Source organism: Copidosoma floridanum, unplaced genomic scaffold (assembly GCF_036245765.1).
Source record: "Copidosoma floridanum isolate Cflo_tuat_1 unplaced genomic scaffold, Cflo_Japanese_pri ptg000012l, whole genome shotgun sequence".
Classification (NCBI taxonomy): Eukaryota; Metazoa; Arthropoda; class Insecta; order Hymenoptera; family Encyrtidae; genus Copidosoma; species Copidosoma floridanum.
The window spans coordinates 5649397-5669541 of NW_028321889.1; the positions used below are offsets into that span (position 1 = coordinate 5649397).

Below are 20145 nucleotides of genomic sequence, written 5' to 3' on the forward strand. Positions count from 1 at the left end.
AAAAATCGTCAAATTTTGACTCTATTGAAAAAAGAAAAATCGGTATAAACTCTATCAAATGCTTACCTCGTCACGACGCGACACATACTCCAACGCGCATCCTGGCATCATCTCATAACAAAGTTCCATCAGCTTGTCCACACGTACACGCAAAAAAGCTCGGCCTAACCGATTTTTAGGTGATCGGTGGCGTGATTGGCTCTGAGTTTGGATAAGCTCGTCTTTATCACCCAGGCGCCACGTGCAGCTCGAAAAGTGGGAATCGTTATCGCAAAAAGCAACAGTGGAGGTGACGGGGAGCCGAAAAAACGTTCATATCTTGACTATATCGAAGTTTTTGTTTGGCAAACGTCGCTCTTCGTTTTTATTGCGAAATGGCACTTTAAGCGCCATTAGGTCAGCTAGGCATCTCGAAAAATTGCATATCCACACTATTAGACTACGATCAACAGTATCGGAGATCGGCATCCGATTTTCTTTCAGGTGCCATAAGCACCTTACACATCTATTTTTAGCCAATCAGTGCCGGTTACCATGGGCTGATACAAGCATTTAAAAAACAAAAAAGGGAAGGTTTATTGAGCGCTTAAAAAAACGAGAGTCGATGAGAGGAGGCAAAAAAAAAAAGTAGAGCTTTGACTCTGCGTGCGTTGAGGCGCTCGCGCGGCCTCGTGCGCTTCACGTGATCACTTTTAAACGCCCAATCAGGCCAGGCCTGCGGACACGTGAATTTTCTTTTTCTTTCTCTCCGAGTGTGTTTCGGGGCTCCCTCGATATGCTACCGCCTGCTTGTACATATTTTTTTTCGAGCCGAAGATTCTGCTGAAAAATTTGCGACAATATTTTTTTTATCTTTGTTCAGACACTTGGGATTAAGATTTTTTTTTTTTTTTTTTTTTTGTTTTTCTTCAGCGATGTTGTTGGATAATTTAAGGTGAGTGTATTTTGTAACTTTTTTTGTGGGTCAACCATGTTATCGCGCGGCAGACGGAAGCGCGTTTTTTTCGGGAAGGTCGATTTCGAGGCAAATTTTTAAGGTCAAGTTCATGGGAACAGATTTACGCTGCGATGCGAATGTATAGTTATGTAAATACTAGCAGCCCCCCGTCTCGGCTTCGCCCGAGACTTACTAAATAAAACACCGTAGTGTGTTGACATGTAATGTGAAACATTTTTAGTTAGAAAATTTTATACAGATTCCCGATACATCTCAGAACAAAAATCTTCTTACTAAAAACGTATTTTTTCGGAATCCATATAGTTTATTTGGTCAAATAATAAGGTGTAAAAATTCAAAAAAATAATTATGCTGAAAAGTACTGTGCGTTCTTTATGCCATAAAATAATCGATGGCTATAAGAAGTTGTTGATTTACAGTTTCTTTTGTGTAATTCACGGCAAGGGCTATTTTTTAAAGCTGTTAAGATTTTAAACCCCCAAAAAATTTATATTAAAAAAAAATTTTTTTCTCATATCTCACAATTTTATTACCAGAGCAACAAAGTCCTGGACCTTAAACCCAACATTTTTATTGCCACAAAAACAAAAATACATTTTCCACTTATTTAAAAATCTGAAGTAGGATCTTTAAAGATTTCAGAGATTGCTGTGAGGGTACAATGGAAAGCTGATCTCTCACGTAATGGACTCTTAAGTTGTCGATTTTGACGGTGCTGTTTCAATCTCGATAAATTTTCTGCGTCAGTTTCTTGACGCCTCAAATTGTATTCATTAGATACATTTGAAGTTTTCTTTCCAATATACCCTTTTGCGACTATTGGCATGCTTACGACTTGAATGACCCCTAAAGGCTATTTTCAGTCAACTTTGTTAATTTTAATACATTTGTTGGCTAGGTAGTTCGACGTCCGATGGCCCTAAAAAAGACCGGTGAGCTTCTTAAGTTAACTCTTTCTTGACTGCAGTTAACAGCGATTGTGACTGCCTGGATACCTCAGGGTGATCTTCTCTGGCTTGCTGTTGAAGACCCAGACTGATTGGGAGAAAAATTTGGGGCTAGTTGTAGTGCTCTTTCCCAACGTCTCCCGGTATAACGTCGAAGACGTTGGTGTCTAAAGCACCTTTTTTATTTGCAGATTCAGTTGTTTTGGTGATCTTAGATGGGGAGATTGGTTAGTGATGCGCAGCAGGGTCGGGTCCCCACACTTGTCCAGTGGAGGCTGTCCCGTTGGCTCAAGTTTTTTTTCCTACATAGCTATTATAGGTTTGCCCAACGCAGACTTTGGAGAGGATCAGTGATTCCTGGTTGAATGCTTAGAGTCGAGAGGGTAATATAGAGTCGTCGGTCACCGGGTTTTCCAGCCTTGCGAAGAACAACTCCGCAGGTGACGTCTGCTTGTGAATAGCTGACTTTCTTTAATAGTGCCCGTCTTTAGTTAATATAGTCTTTTAGTCGACGAATCGCTTCCGGAAATGGTAATAAAAATGTATTCGTTGGCAAGGTAGTTTACACTTAGGTGGATCCTAAAAAGAACCGATGAAATTGATGGTTCAGTAGGGAACGTAAATACTTATAATGGCCCTAAAAAGCGCCAGTGGTGAAACTTCCAGGCTATTCTTTATTATTATTTCTGATGATGAAGAGCTGGCTACGGGTTGTTTGATTCTTACCCTGGGAGTCTCGATGTACGGAGACTGTGATGGAGGGAGGTACGCCGCTGACCAAAGAATATCTCGTCTCGGGTCGTTCCCCGGATAACCAACTGCTCATCTTTAGACGGGAACATGTGGGTAAGCGCGTTGGGGACGTGACGACCAAGAAGGTAGCCGTTGTGGCTTCCCGTGCCCCTCAGAGCTGTTTTCCCTTGCTTACATTTGTAGCCACAAATTCTCTAACTACACCAGGTGGGATGGTGGGACTCCCTCACAACTCTGATGAGTTGGATCCAGATTGTGCTCTGGCTACATATGTCTCCTGGTATTGTGGAAGAGACGGCATCGGTTGGAATTTTTTTTTTTTTTTTTTGATCGCACTCGGCGAGATTCAGGGTGAAGAGACACCTAGGGCCCTTCCCCTTTAGAGAAGAGTGTCGTCCGTAACCGGGATACCCAGCTGCAGGACTATCACCAGCATTCTCTACATATTTTGTTGAGCTGCCGAAGCTCGACTGTACCACTATGGAGCAGTGTGCCGAGATCGTGCTGAGAACTCGCGCACACTTGTGCGCAGCCGGCCTCCGATTGGCCGAGCGACTGCGCGTCGTTTGAACGTCCAAAACTCAAAGACACAGCGCTCAAAGCCCGAACACATAAAACCCAAATGCCTAATCCCAAACGACCCAGTGCGCTTACTTGGCCGCATTTTATTTTATTTATTAATTACCAAAATTCTAAGCGGCTAATCCCCAACGACCCAGTGCGCTTACTTGGCCGCACTTTTATTTTATTTATTAATCACCAAAATCCCAAGCGGCTAATCCCCAACAACCCAGTGCGCTTACTTGGCCGCACTTTTATTTTATTTATTAATTACCAAAATCCCAAGCGGCTAATCCCCAATAACCCAACGTTGGAGATTAGCCGCTTGGGATTTTGGTAATTAATAAATAAAATTAAAGTGCGGCCAAGTAAGCGCACTGGGTTGTTGGGGATTAGCCGCTTGGGATTTTCATAATTAATAAATGAAGAAAAGTGCGGCCAAGTAAGCGCACTGGGTCGTTGGGGATTAGCCGCTTAGGATTTTGGTAATTAATGGATTAAATAAAATGCGGCCAAGTAAGCGCACTGGGTCGTTTGGGATTAGGCATTTGGGTTTTATGTGTTCGGGCTTTGAGCGCTGTGTCTTTGAGTTTTGGACGTTCAAACGACGCGCAGTCGCTCGGCCAATCGGAGGCCGGCTGCGCACGAGTGTGCGCGAGTTCTTAGCACGATCTCGACACATGCTACGGAGACGCTCCAGCGCTTTATAACCACACTTATTTAATTATGTTGCAGGTAGCTTCGATTGTATGTCGACGCCACGTAGCGGATTTTACTGAACTAAAGTGAAAAGCTGGCGTATTTTTGCAAAATTTTGAGCTCATTTATTGCTATTGTTATTAAATTTTTTAAGATAAAAACTATACTAAAACCATCTAGGAAGTATCATGAATCAGTGTGCAAAATTTCAGCAAAATCGGTTCAGTAGTTTTCACGGTTAGCAATTACAACGGTTTTAGCGACTTTGCTTTATATATTAGTAAGAAGATCAAAATTTTTCGTAATGCAAAGCAGGTTTTTCGGGAATCGGTATCGATGAATACTCGCTTTTTCTATCGATTTTCAAGGAAAAACGTATAGTATTTTTATTTTTTTGATAAAAATCTTATTGCTCTTCCACTCGATAATAACTAAACATATTAAATTTGCGTGACAAAATTGGATGCCGGAAAACATATTTCACGCGTGTTGCTTGGCACTTTAGTTAAAACGTAAAAGAAGCCAAACCAATGAATCGATGGATAATTAGTTCCAGCGTGGCATGAATTTATTGTATAAAAACTAAAGTAACATATAAGTTTATCGATACCTTAATTAGCCGTACATCGTTGAGACTTTCAGTCCCGAGTTAATGAACCCGTCTCCTTCCCTATAAATCTGTCGATATCGCCATTTTCTAGATTCGCATGCTGGTGCGATACCAGGGGGTATAATTATCATCAAAATATAAATTTTCTCTCGGATTTCCATTTCAAGTCTCAAGAATTTTTACTCTTTCAATTTTTACAACATAAAATACCAAGTCTGCAATTGCACTACACAAGTATACTACATTTTATCTGGGTCCCTTCCGTATGTATATCATCTCAATTTACCTTTGTATCGGCGAATATAAAGAAAAAAAATAAAAATAAAAACAAAAAGGTGACAACTAACTCGCTCGCCTTATCAAAACCTGTAGGCTGGGGCAGGTTTCTCTTATATATACGCCTACGCGCCGTTTCATTCGTATACGTAGCTGTTATCGGTCCGTCGTCTTTTTTTCGTGAGCACCGGTGTCTATTGGTTTTTTTTTTTTGTTTTCCATCAAAGAGTGGGTCGTAGTTTTGTTGATTTTATCGCACGACCGAACGCAGATAGTGAAATTTGAATTTTTCAACGGTCCAGACGCTTATTTATACGCCGAAGATATAATATACAAGAGATACGCTATAGTAGATTTGTGTTGGTGTTCCGCACTAAAACTCTCCTCTTTCCACCGAAGGAGATATTGTAGTTTTCGCTTGGAGGAAAGACTACGATTTATGCCCTACATTCTACTATAATCTCTCTAATCCCTCTCTGGGGGTTAACTTAACGGAGAAACGAGGCGTTATTTTTCAAAAAATGATCTATATAAAATCGAAAAGGTTACAACAGCTAACAGGTGTATACAATTTTGAATAAGCGCACTGAAATACGCAGTAACGCAGCTGAAGTTATTAAACATTGCCGTAGATGTATACACATTATATCGCTATTCATTACATCTGGATGGTAATTTTTGTTTGTTAAAAAATAATTACTTCATCAACTAAACGAGCATGTAATCGTTTTTGCAATAACTGGGTACATTTTTTTCAAAAAGAGCCAGTTTCTATACATTATTTTTTGCAATTTTTGTTTGTATAATCCTGTAAGTACAAATCTAATTTTACTGGACTAAAAGAACACAAAATATATGCTTGGCACGGGTCATTACGTCATATCAGTAAAGCCAATATAGCGAATTAAAATTACGAACAAAATGAGCCGCGTTTTTTTCGCAAATCGCAAAAAACTGCCATTTTTAGCCATTTTTTCGAAACTCAACAACTCGCGTTCTATAAAATATTAAGAGCTGAAATTTTAACACAAGGTAGATATTGTAGTCCTTAACACTCACACAAAATTTTTTATCGTTCATTTGTTACCATAGATTCAGACTACTACTCTTTTTTTTCGCGTTAGTCAGAATTTTTGTGTGATGTGTACCCACCATTATAACATTAACGCCCACCACTTCTGATTTATCGGAGTTCACGTTACGAAGAAAACTCGTAGAGCATGTCAAATTCAAATGGTACCTTTTTTTTATAGCAAGTTCTTAGATAGCACGTCCCGCTCAACCGACAATGTAACATGATCGAGAAAAGTTGCAGATCTCACAAAAATATACCCAAGTCGCAATGAAACAAACGCATACTGCCAATTTTTGTTCAGCCTATCCATTTCCAGTTGTCTTAACGCTCGTGGCCACATAAACGAGACAATAGATCCTGCCTTGCGTGTACATAATGTTATACTTACAGCTACGCATCTTGAGGCCATCCTCGGCAACATTAATCCCATTTGCATGCACAGAAACTAGCTGGCGACGCTCTGTCGCATCGCGTTCCAAACGCGTACGTCTATACTTGGGCGATAAGTTCAAGGAACGCGGCTACAGTCATCAGTTTGTGCGTGAATTATCAACGATGTAGATGACGAAAAAATTATAACTAGAAATCGAAAGGCTTAGAGGAAGATAGATTGTTTACAGGGTTGTCTTGTTTGGCATGAGGGTTTTTTTTTTTTTTTTTTTTTTTTTTTTTTGGTGATTTACGCGGTGATCGATAGCAAGTACTTGTATACCGCAGGTAGTTTTGCAGTTGATCGCGTATATCTCGTTATCTTTGGACGCTTGTAAGTATAAGGCACAACGTCGCCAGTGCTGTGTAGTTGGCGATTTTTGCGCCAACGTTTATGTATAGCCACGAATATCGTATCTATCTATACTTTACTGTAAGGAGATTACGTCGATTTGGGAAAGCGACCGAATAGATGTAGAAAGGTGTTATGCAGATTCATTTGAGTTTAAATTTGGTAAGGTATGGTGGTCAGGTTTTTCTAATAGCTTGCATTCTACCTTTGGGTCGTTTTACTGCTTCGCACGTGTATACCTATATAATGTACGTGTGAATTGAATTTTTATCTTTCGAAGAATTTTATTGCAGGTGTGTGTAAAAATGCTACCTTTGGACGTTTTCAGAAATACGTATGCTAAAATCGTCAAGTATTGAGTTAAAAATTCCCAAAGTGTTTATAATATCAAATAGTGTAATGTTTATGGTTGCATGTATATATTTTTAACAACTTGAAGCAAAAAATGGTAATTATTAATCAGCAGCTGCTATATAGTGAGCCAACATTTTTGTGTTTGCAACGACTTGAATTAAATTTAATGAGTAGACGTTTTATTTGGTGTGATAAGACATAGATAATTCTTGTGCATTTTTAAGCAGAAATTATCCAAACAAAATGCTTTTTTATGGCGATTTTTGTTATCGACGTTCAGTTAGCCAATTTTTGTTTCACTCCCGTGTAGATTCGAAATTGTGTACAGAAATCGTCTTTCTGCGAAAATCCCAATTTTCTTACGTATCAAACGAGAGTATTATAGTTTTTTTTACCCAAAACGTTACTCTGAAAATTGTCATTGTTTATCAATAAACGTGGTAAAATTTTTCCTTAAAATCATCAATCTCACCAACAATTTTCTCGTCTTCACAGAAAAGTAATCTCTACAAATGATCATCACGTTTGTAAAAATCTCAAGTGCCCACCCACGGTCCGTCACCACAAAAATGAAACAAAACAAAATCGTTCCATCACTTGTAACAATTGTAAAATAACCACACTTTTCTTTCGACACGATGAGCTGAACCTTCACGACTCTTTTAAACGCGCAAAGGCTCTATTGTACTTTTTCCTTATATTTATAACACCGAATACGTTGTTCCAACAAATTCGCCGCCGCGAGAAAGAAAGCGGAGCACCGTATAACTGCAGACCGTATCTCATCCCCAGGGCTGCAGTACAGAAATCATTCGGGGGGGGGGGAGTACGTGTAGTATAGTTATGATGATTAAACCTCGTAAATTTCAGCTCCAATTTGTATTTTAATTGCGCGCAATGAAGGAGATCGGCAAATAAAGGATCGGCATCGAGTTGGGGGGTGGGGGGAGTAAGTAACCTCACACCCGTTTCTCCGTGCGTATATTTCATATTATGGAGTCGGCGAATTTGTCCGACTGTGAATACACATTATGTACACTCGTGTACAGTGAGAATAACTTACACGCGTTTGTTGTTTCGTGACTTATCAGGATCCATACCGATTCTATACAGTTTTGACGTTACATGGAAAAAGAAAGATGATACATGTGCACGTGAGGGGTTAAGCTCAACAGTAAGTTGCAGAGAGTAAAGTCGACGGTCGACGGCTCGAGAGACGTTTGCTTGAACGTGTGGGCGACGATTTGATACACCAAGTCATATTTTACACCGTCGCCATTTAGAAAGCGGCGCGAAATACGGGGTGTGGCCATTGGGGACCAACAACGACATTTATCGTGGAACGTACAGTCGAATGCAAGGAAAAGATCTTTCCTGGGACACAGTACAATAGGTGCAGTTTTAAACCACCGAAACTTCAAAGATTTTCCGGTCAAAAAGTAATAACCACATGAGACGCACAATCCGATTGATGTCCGAAAGTTTGGGATCTCAATGAAAAACCAACATTTCAATCGAAAGCTCTCGGAAGCTATCATCGTTAAAACACCAGCTTCCTTTTGAAAAGGGGAAAAAAAAAAAAAAAGAAACAGGGGCTGAGGCAGCAGTAGTCATAAATATCAATCAAAATTTAAAAGGCTAGCTCGAAATGAAACCACTTTGGACTCGGCGGTCGCCGTTATCTCATCAGGAGCCCTTAAGACGCTCTTAAATAATTCAATCTCTCTTTCGCATTTCTTCTGCGTCTTTTTTTTTTTTTTTTTTTTTTCTTTTCCCCCGCACGAATTCAACGCATAAACACAGCTCGAGCCATTCTGCGACGACACGAGTGGTAAGGAAAAAAAAAAAAAAAAAAAAATAGTTCGCGCATCAGAAGAAAATAAGAAAGTGCCCGACCGAGATACACCGAAATACGAGCAAACAAAACCGCCTCGAGGTTCGCATAATATATACAGGGGGCTCGGTCGCCTTCGCGCGTATTATATACCCTCTGGGTGTGCATACCGCGAGTCAGGTATATGTAAGGCAGCATTGGTGAGATTATGCGTGTGTCTGCCACAGGAGATAAGACGCTATAAATAAAAGCCGCGTGTTGTATGTGGCAAGGAAATCGCTTGTAAGACGCGCGTGGGTGGCTTGAATCTTGATGCCGGCCGGCGGGAAACCGGTGTTTGTGTGTCTGCGTGGATGTTCGCTCGTGTCGGTGTGTTTTCGTGGTGGAATGTTATGGGATTTTTTTTTGTAAGTGATTGATGTGCGTGCGTTGATTACTCGAGTGTCGTGAGTTTGCTTGTGTATAGGTAACTTGTACCGTGTGTTTTTGTGGTTCGGTTTTCTTTGTGGGGGAAGAGGTTTTTGAACATTATTTCTGAGACTCATGTGTATACCCGAGTAGTTCTCGACAGACCCACAATATAGATGCATGAGGGTACTGGTGTACTTCAACAGCTATTGATACTTTAAAAAGTGTTTTTAATACGTTTCATTTTCATTGAACACAAAGCCTCCTTTATGTACGAAACAGAGCCCGGCTGCTGTTGGTGTCGGGTGGAGGTCAAGGTGGTGGACGTGCGCGGGTACGTTACTGGAAGGGCCGTTTTGGCGGAGGTTGGCTTGAAGCGCGACGACCCGAGGGACGAGACGTTCAGCCACTGCTTTTACTTTGCCTATATGCGCAACCGAGCGACAACGCAATTGGATTCAAGTACTTTGACGGGTGCATCGACAAGTCCACGATCGACTTTGACGATAAATCGCTTGATGGCTATACATGCGCGTAAAGTGTGAACCAAGGGAGAAACAGGGCTCAAGGTTTTTCTTAAGTATACTTGAGTAGGAGTACACATTAATTACTCAAGTTTGATAAATTACACGTGCCTTGATTTCCAAATAAATTGGAACCTTCGACAAAAATACTCAATCGTCGCGCCTTCATTAGCTTCACGGGTGATTTACGTCCAGCAATCAGTATACATATATAATATATGTGCTCGCGTATGATGTATCAAACTGGTTGTAGCCCCGTGGGTATGCCCATTTCTTTTCTCGAGACAATTAAAATACTCGTAGCTGCGCTCGTTCGCGAGATGGCTGTCATCCTTCAATTGGCATTTTTTTTTCCATTTCACAAATGGGATACACCAATGGGCGGCTTAAACGATGCCGTCAAAAGTGATTGATTTGCAATATATTGTATGGTACGTATACGGCAGTGGGAGTGGTTGATGTCGCTTGAGGACGCGCGCATGTTTATTCGCTAAAATTGATGTGTATACGTATAGCCAGAATGTATGATACGAATAATATAATTATGGATCGTTTTATCCAATGTTTGTTATTGTGACCAAACTATTGTAGGAAAATCGCAAGCACATAATTTTTTTTGTTTGTTTTTTTGTTTACTGAATTCAAAAAAGGTTTTCAGAAATCGGTCTTGATGTTGACGTTTATTTTGAACCACTGCAAGCAAGTGTGTATCAAATGAATGGCCAATTGTATATATGGATATGGATTGCGACAAAAATAAAAAAAAAATTACAAATAAAATCACGTTTCAAAAATGTGTACGCTTTTGTAATCATCGTCGCGACAATGGTATATAAGTTATCTTCGTTACTTGCATGGCCCCGCAGCTTAAATCTGAATGGCCGTAAAAGCATTGCAATGGCGTTTTTTGTGTATTGTTATTGTTGTGCGTGTGTACATGTGACTGCATTAAACGAGCTCAAAGGCGCATGAATCACCGTACACCAGCGACTTTATTATACCCTGGGGGTCACTTCGTTATAGGATGCATTGCGGAAAAGGGAGCAAGGGGAAAAAAACCTTAAAATTAAAATGCCATTTTTTTTTCAGCACATTTTTTAGGTTTGAGTACAGGTATGAAGTAATGATACACACAAAATTACGTTTTTCTTTTATTACAACTTTTTTTTTTCCCCTCTCACGTAGCGCTCGCTCATTTTACAATTATAAAAAAAATAAAAGTGAAATCGCAAACAAATAAAAGACCATTTATTACCAGACTAAATTCATACAGTTAATAAAAATCGCTCTGTAAATTTTTTGCATCGCCTGGGTAATAAATACCGAAATTCCGTAAGTGCATTTTGACGTTGGCCTTTAGGGTGTTACGAATAATTTCAAGCGAATGCTGATTAATTATTAAATCTACATTAAGCTGCCTATTTTTTTTTTATTATTTCGAAATAATTTATATTTTTTCCAATAGGATAGGCTTCTTTATTATATTTTTTATTTATAATCGATGTTTTTCGTCGCGTTTCAGGAACCATAAAGTTTCGAACCGAGCAATCAATTTTTTTTTTCCATAAAATAAATGGTCAGTATAATTTTTATTCCAATCCTCGTTATTATTATAATTATTAATTGAGCTAATTAAATTATTTAGAAGTGAATTTTTTTTCTTATTTGATCGTATAAGCCACAAGAATGAGATTGAAAAAACGAATGTACAATTTTTTTAACGCAATTATTTCTTACAAGATCGCAGTTTTTCATTGGTAGTATAGAATCGATAGACATAACAATTTGTATGATCATTCAAAATGATAGTTTTTATTTTGTTTCCTTTACAGTGGTATGTCTCGTGACCAACGTGTAGAAAAAAATTACTCTTACTAACTTACTAAATTACTAATTATTCAAGAAAACGAAAAATTGCCGAGTATTACAGGACAATTCTTAATTTTGTTGATTCAACGTGTGCTTTATTTACAAATTGAAAAAAATGCTTTGAGGTAGAACACTATGGTTTTTATTGTTGTTTATTGTTCGTGTATCTTGAGAAAAAATTATACGTTTTCACACAATTAATCAAAGAAAATATACATTTTATATTACACACTTAAAGATATATATTGGAATAAATAAAATAACATACAATTTTTTCTCTCACGGACACAATACTTGTTTTGTTCTTGTGTACTCGACTCTAGTGGTACTTTGATGAAACAGTGTGCTGTGTTTCTACTTTATAAAGGTATTGTCATAAAAACATTGTAATAAAAAAAAAAAAAAAAAAAAAATTGGACAAATTTTCTAAATTAAGTATAACTATGCTTAAAAAATAAAAAATGGAGGGTTTTATTAAATTATTGTCAGTAATTTCACTCAAAAAGTCAAGAGCTGAGATTTGCGCGGGGAAAAAAATTGATAAATTTCATTAAAATACCACTGCAAAATAATACTTTCGTGTAGCGCGATAAACGATAACCGTAAAAGAAAATAATCGTATAGAAATACATAATAATTATAATAGCAAATGTTCAGTGGAAGGTCCAAACAAATGCCGCATCAAAATACGTTTTTACTCGTAACGTAATAACATGGCGTACAAAAATTGATCAATCCTCGCGACAATAGGAATAATTTACAATTCGTAATTTCTTTGTTCTAAATAATAACTTCAATAAAAAAATTATCAACTTTACCGAATATGGTATTAATTACTCTACACTATGTAAAGTAATGTTCTTTTATTTATGAAGATGACTGAAAAGTTTTGACTCAACACAAGCCATGCGCATCAAGTCGGTTATAAGAAAAAAAAAAAAAAAAAACTCAGTTGTCTATATCTTCAGTCACATTACTTAATTAACAAAAATCATCGTATATTTATATAAAATTAGTTTTACCGCTTTTAAATTGAGAAACGGTAAACTTAAAAATGAAATGTTTAAAAAATGGAGAGGTTTAAAAAACTTGATTCTTGATTTTTTTGTTTACTTTCTTACGATACGATGCTCACAAATTTTTGTTCTACTGTACTTACGCAAACGAGGAAGGAAAGCTCGTACGAATCATAAAATCTGTACGAAATTACATGTACAACCATATAAAATTAGAAAATTTTTTTTATGCTATTGTATATATTTTTCGTTTCAGTACGTAATTTTTTTTTTTATCAAAACAAAAATTTAATTATACTGTCGAATACTTTGAAAAAGGAACATTTGATTATTTCATATTTTGATGTGAATTTTCTATGAGCTTATGGTTTTTGGTTATCTTTAAAGATGTCATAAGCGTAAAGTAATTGAATATTATTTGGCTACATTCAATATTCATCGTAAGATTGTTAATGTTTTTGGATATTCAAGTTTTCGTATGAATTTTATTTATTTTTATAATCTACATTATTCTGTACAGTACTTTAATACGAGTTATTAAAAAAATATCAGCAACATTCAACAATAATCAAAGTAAAGTTTACCAATACTATCTAAAATATTTATCATATACAGCTTTTTTTCTATTTAGAATTTATCACATACAGGTTTTAAGATTAGAATATAAAAATTATTTTTTTATGCTTTATTATACTATTTTTGTTTGCATGTAATACCATGCAAATTTGAATCAATCATTTTAACGATAGCTTACCTTTAAAATTATCGTCCTTTCCAAAGTATTCGTCTCAGTCAACATTCTAAGCCATCCGTGCGCCACTTTATTTATTATTATTATTATTTTTTTTTTTTTCACGACCAACAAAGGGAATATTCTAAACACTTGAGACACAGAAATACCTTTGAACACTTTCACTCGAAGATTTCAAAATAAATATACAGTAATTACATAAATAAATTATGCAAATGGAAATCTAATATTGTAGTAACAAAATCTTAACGGAATTCAACTATCATTTGCCGAAGTATTTTAACAAAGCAACAAACATTATTGACAACCTTTCGTGAAAGCGAACATTTCGAAGTAAAATCTTTCTCTCAAAAGACTCATACATACGTGCTCAAACATAGGCAGTAGCGCTCAGGACAGAGAGTCGCAGAACCGTAGTGGCCGCTGGCAACAGCACAGACTTCGGAGCTTAGCGACGACGAGACCACCTTCGACGCGTCACGATCACCGCTCCTCGGCTGATTCGCCAAGTTGACCGGCCTCCGGTTGAGGTCGCACTATCTGGTAGGTGATTAGATACTCGGGATAAGCTTGTTCACCTCTGTAGACGACGTACTCGGGGAAGACGAGGCCACCCTGCGACGGTCGACCCATAACGCTGTGGTGACCTGGTGGAGCGTGTGCCATTTTCATAGCCGAAAACTGCAAGAACGATTTGCCCAACGTCACCCGGCACAACAACAAATGCCTAAAACAAAAACATTTTCATTAGAGTTGTCGAAGGTCTGATAAAACAGATTCGCGCGTGGGAATTATTTTCCATACCTGTGGCAAATGTAACAACTACGATCCTTGTGTACAGGACATCCCGTTCCACCGCAAATTCCATACACGTACTGATTACTTTTGCTGCTGTGCTCAGCAAAATATATCCCAGCACCAAACATACCACCAATGTACGCGTGACGTTCGTCAAAGCCTTTTTGTACGATGGCGTTGATAAACGGACTACCGTGGAAGAGCATTCGTTCATTTGCCTGGGAAATCGCCGTTGTGCCGTTGACACGAGTTGACGTCGCGCCAGGGGACGTGGAGCCTGTCATCACCGCAACCTCTTCTGCCACCTCTTGTCGACGATGGGTGTAACGTTCCCAGAGTTTGCGATTCTGAACTTTTTGAATCTAAAGAAAAAAAATAATAATAAATAAATAATAATAATAATAATAATAATAATAATAATAATATTCAAAGGATTTTTCAACGTAATGTATAACACGTGTTTACCCTGACGATATTATAACGTGAAAATATGCCCCCCGAATGGCCGTTATCCCTGTGTTCTCTGATGGTGCTCTGCATCTCCTCCTCGACAGCGAGAAACTCCTTATCCTCCGCAAGTAAATCAACCAAAAGCGTGCCAGGACTGATACTCGGCTGCCAGATCGATCCGGCTGTCGAGTTGAGGAGCTTCTCCATACCCTTGAGGAGCTTGTGCCGGTAGCCGTAAGCCAAAATTCCAACCTGCTTGAGATCCTCGTGGCCCATCTCCGCCAAAATATCCAGAGTTATCTGCTCACGCTCAAATAACTCTGATAAATGTTCCAAGCCGAGGCTCTGCAGGAAGGTTGCGACGCTGGTTATGGCGTTGCCGCCTGATCCGGAGACTATGCGCGTATCATCGACGGAGATGCAGGAATCTTTCGAGGATGGTTCACTTCGTTCCGAGCCACAGTTCTCCATGCCCAAAGGACTGATACACGAGCTTCTTCGAGATAGCGGTACGCATAGTGTCATTGCTACACCCGATGGCATTATCACTGTTTCCTGACTCAACGACGGCGGTGGGGAAACTGCAAAACAAACAAGTCATTGAAACGCGTGACTTTAATAACGCGACCGCACGAATATGAAACTAAAGAAAGGATAACACTAACCAGCAACGCTGCTGGGCGACCTGCTTGATCCACTGGTGCTGAGAGCAACAGAGGACAGAGATGGGACAACCTGTTGCGAGGCCATCGCGTCCTGCAGTAAACTCCTCACGTCATCAGCACCGGCTAGATCCACAGGACTCTGACCTTCTTGATTCTTCAAGAAAGGATCGGCACCGTGGGCCAATAACAAAGCGCAAAGCTGCGTCCTACCCTTCTGAGCAGCTTCGTGCAGTGGCGTGAAACCCCACTTGTCAGTAGCGTTTACCACCGTGTTGTATTTGATGAGCAGAGCTGCGATGTCCAAGTGTCCGTAGCTCGACGCATTGTGCAAGGGTATGAGGCCACCCTTGTCCTGCGCGTTCACATCTGCACCACGTTCCAATAGAAACTCGGCTACCTCCAAATTGTTATAACCAGCTACAACAAATAAACACTCTTTGTGAATATCAAGTAGTCTACAATATTTTTATATCGATTTAAATCAGTAACGTACCCGCTAAATGTAGCGGCGTGCTATTCCTGCCCTGTGCATCCCTACAGTTGATGTTTTCCTGAGTAACGAGCCTTTGCACCCTAGCCAGATTTCCCTTTTTCGCAGCATCGAGTAGCGCACTATTACCCCTGAGCAGGTCGGCAACGTCCTGATCACCCTCGCGTACGAGATCGAGCGGTGTCGCACCATCCCGATTCTTTTTGGTGGCGTCAGCACCGTGGCGTAAAAGCAGCCGTACAATCTCGCACTTGCCCTTTACCGCGGCTTCGTGCAATGGTGTGAACTTCCACAAATCGGCCACGTTGACGGAGGCACCATGTTTCACCAGCAACTCTGTCACCTCGTAGTGACCATAGGAACATGCGTTGTGCAGAGGAACGAGTCCTCTGTGAGATGAAAAAAAAAAACATCACGTTTTTAGTTTACAACTATTATTAGTGGATGGTTGAACACATACCCTTTGTCCTTTGCGTGCACGTCCGCGCCATGAGCCAGGAGATATTCAACGACAGCGACGCGATTGTAGCCAGCAGCAAAGTGTAGAGGCGTAGAGTGTCGACCGTCAAGGTCGCGACAGTTGACGGCGTGAGGATTGGCCTGGAGGATTCGCTCGACCGCTGGTAGATCTCCCGCCTTACTCGCCTCCAGCAGCTGGCTTTCAATGTCGTTGGACCTGCTCGCTGGATCTTAAATATTTCAAAGTTTGAATGAATGAATAGGAAAAAAAAAAAAAATGCTCATGAGATTTAGTGTTACAGTATCAAGGTAGTGGATAAAAAACGTCACCAGGACTTTTGATGCAAAGTTTCAGCTTTTGAATGAAAAGACACATTTCGTTTTCTATAGCGCTCTGGGAAAGTGAGTGTTTGTTTTATCACAACAAATTTTCGAATAAAACAGAGAGAAGACACTGTTGAGCAATAGCTTGCGCCGAGCATTCTTAGAAGACCTTAAAGTCTATTGCCAAAAGTTTAAAAATAAACTCGAACGTGCGAAATATTTCATTCATTTTGCATAATTCTTGAAGAAGTTTGCTATAGCGGCATTTACGAGACTAATCGTGTGTAACGCTTCGAAAAAAATTACATAATAAAAAAAAGTGTTTTTGACTAAGTGACGTGAAGTATACAGTTTGATCATCTTCACGTAACTATGTTTGAAAATGCATGTCTTAATGAAACAGGTAATTAATGACAAATGTTTATGGTTACCTTGTAACATTTTGAGAACGTTCTCCGCAGCAACCTGGGCCGCCGTGTAACCTTGAAGAGACACGGTCTTTTGGTCAATGCCGTTGCTTAAGAGTATCCTGCAAGCTTGCACATTGTCTTCCCTTGCGCATCTACCGAATCAAAGTTATAAATTGTAATTTTATTTTTTGTTTATGGTGATTGAATAAAAAAAAAAAAATAAAAAAAATAAAAAAAGCCTCTTTCACACACCTGTGCAAGGCCGTCTGACCAAGTCCATCGAGCACATTGATCTTGGCATTGTGAAGTATTAGCACCTCCATGACGTCGAGGTGGCCTTGATCGGCGGCCACGTGTAGTGGTGCAACAAAGTTTTTGTTCTTCTCATTTAACGGCGCATTTTTCCTTATTAGCATTTCGACGATTTGTTTACGCTTAGGGTAGGGGGACGCTACCGCGCAATGCATCGGCGTGTCCCCCGTGAACGGATGCTTAAAGTTAGCCACCTCGGCAGACAGGTACTTTTTTATCTTGGTCGGATCGGCCTGTCTACAAGCGTCTAGTAGACAGTGGCCCTTGTACTCGTCTGCAGAACCCAAATTAAAAAAAAAAAAAAGTACCATCAATCAACACTACGTCTGTAACCAGGAGAAGTCATCAATTCGAATAAACTTACAAGCTAATCTTTCTTGGAGTTCTAGCGTAGGTGCCACGTCGATAGCGCTCTTGCCATGGCAGTTGAGCTGTGTCGGATCGGCACCTTCGCTCAATAGCAAAGAGCACACTTCTGCTCTGGATTTACTTGCTGCCTCGTGTAGTGGCGTAAACGCCCAGAGATCGCTCGCGTTCACCGCTGCTCCGTGTTTCATCAGCGTTTCCGTCACCTCAAAATGTCCGTATGAACAAGCGTTGTGCAACGGCACTAAACCCCTACAATGACACTTGCACTGAACGAAAGACTGCATTTTTTTCTTAAACCATGTACTGATTAAGGATTTTCTTACCCTTTATCTTTGGCATGTACGTCCGCACCATTTTGCAAGAGCGTTCTCACGATTAGTAAGCGATTGTAACCGGCCGCTAAATGCAACGGAGTTGACCGACGACCATCGCTCGCGTGGCAGTTTACATTGAGAGGATTTAGTAACTGGACGAGCCTTTCTTCGTTGCCCGACCTCGCGGCTTCCAACAGCTCGTCCTTTTTGTACTCACCTGTTAAAACTAACTTTGTTGCTGGATCCGCTAATTCTAAAGCAGTCTTACCCTCAGTGTTGCGGATATTTGGATCCGCGCCGTGTTGTAGCAATGCTATACACACGTCTATCTTACCCTGCAATATCAATTGTATAATGTTTTAAATCTAAAAATTTATACCAAAATACATTTGCGTTCATAAGTAAGAGTAGCAAAAAAAAAAAACTATTGATTTATCACCTTAATAGCAGCTTCATGCAAAGGAGTGTAATTCCAATTGTCCCTGGTGTTTGGATTGGCTCCAGCTTCAAGTAAAAGTCTTACAACGTCAGAGTGACCAAAGGAACAGGCATTGTGCAAAGGATGCAGGCCTCCATCATCTCTGGCTTGAATCGATGCTCCAGCCACTAGTAGATACTCCACGACCTCTCTCCTTCCGTAACCTATGGCAAAAATAATATGTACTTTAACATAAAAATGTTTATTGAGATTAATAAGGTAATTTTTAAAAATATTTAATTTCTCAAACTTGTAAAAAAAATCAACACCAAACTCTCTCGTTCAATGAAAATAAAAAAAATAATAAAAAAATTATTTTTAAAAAATTTGCGAGGTATATTACTACCTCTCGAAATTTAAGAAAAAAGGTTGCTAACCATCCTGTCGCTCTATGGCTAGGTGGACATGGCTGAACATTATAAGTACTCTACTCGCCATCGAACCACGACTTAAAGATCAAAAACATTAAAAACCCCATTCTAATCTCAAAATAGAACCTTGAAGTGTAAGTACAAGTATATAGTACATAGGCATCAACACCTCGAAGGCACCGATCGTCGCTCCATCCAATCACAAAACTATAAAACTGTCTACCTAGCAACAACAATGGATCTCATAAAACCGTAGGTATGTACTTAGGTATAAATATATGTGCCTACAGTGTACACCTGTGCACATTATCCTTCTTCTTTCTTTTGCTCATAATATATGTTATGTTATAAGCATGTCGCACATATAAAAATGCAACAAATACTCCTTTTTGTTCAGCACCTGTCTTGTTTTAAATCATAACGTAGTGAAAACCCTTAAGGAGCACAAAAAAAAAAAAAAAAAAAGAGAGAGAACGAAAACAAAATGATCACTATAACTTATTCTGCGGATGCGCGACAATAATATAAACAAAACAAAACGAAGAAAAGGGCACTGACCAGCAGCAAAGTGCAGAGGTGTGGACTTGCGTCCGGCAGTGTCGCGGGCGTTGACCGTTTTGGAGTTGACGAGTTTCTTGACGCGGCCAAGGTCGCCGGTTTTGCAGGCCTCGAAGAGCTCTCTCAGTGGGTCGACACTACCCGCACCAGCAGCTGACGATCCAGCATTAGCTCCTGGTCCTCCGCCTCCTTGGGATAGCAGCAGCAGCTGCTGCTGCTGTTGTTGCTGTTGTTGTTGTTGTTGTTGTTGGTGGTGATGGTGTCCGAGTGGAGCAGCGCTCGTGTTGCTGGTGAGGCTCTCCGCGCTCAGGACCGACCTCCGTCCAGCCATTTCACAGCGCCATATTTTCACCAGCACATTCTTTCCTCTCTCGCCTCGTCCATGCGCCTCTATCACGAGTCTCACGACACCCACGATACACCACTGCACACACCACTTGCTTCTATTATACTAAGCTGACGCCTAATTACTGTACACACTTGGGACGTTTTCCTCCTCTTCTACGCGAAGCGCACCTCCTTTTGCTATCTCGCTTGCTTATAAATTCGCAAGGCCTCTCTCGCACTCCTCGCTCTTCCGCGAGTCGCGACCTGGGACCTGGGACAACTACATGTATGTATACATTCATACAGAAATGAGATTATCTGCCGAGTCTAATCCCAGGATGACAGACTTCTCGCTTATCGACAATACCGACATATCATTCTTTGGTCAGGAAGGGGCGAGGCTG

The 20145-nt window shown here is 39.9% G+C and overlaps 1 protein-coding gene across 2 annotated transcripts; it reads right to left on the bottom strand.

Moving 5' to 3' along the window:
• Window positions 1–12608: 12608 nt before the first annotated feature.
• Window positions 12609–20013, bottom strand: Tnks (tankyrase). Of its 2 annotated transcripts, XM_089590610.1 has the most exons (13): window positions 19712–20013; window positions 19415–19567; window positions 18447–18649; window positions 18017–18342; window positions 17689–17942; window positions 17265–17598; window positions 17004–17164; window positions 16280–16508; window positions 15823–16208; window positions 15330–15746; window positions 14680–15245; window positions 14221–14576; window positions 12609–14143 (listed from the first exon to the last, which is right to left on the bottom strand). In XM_089590610.1, the coding sequence occupies exons 1-13, from the start codon at window positions 19743–19745 to the stop codon at window positions 13900–13902; spliced, it is 3663 nt and encodes a 1220-aa protein (XP_089446736.1). In that variant the 5' UTR covers window positions 19746–20013; the 3' UTR covers window positions 12609–13899. The 2 variants fall into 2 exon arrangements, with proteins under 2 accessions (XP_089446736.1, XP_014219971.2); XM_014364485.3 differs by having other exon boundaries at window positions 17034–17164; window positions 19415–20013.
• Window positions 20014–20145: the final 132 nt, after the last annotated feature.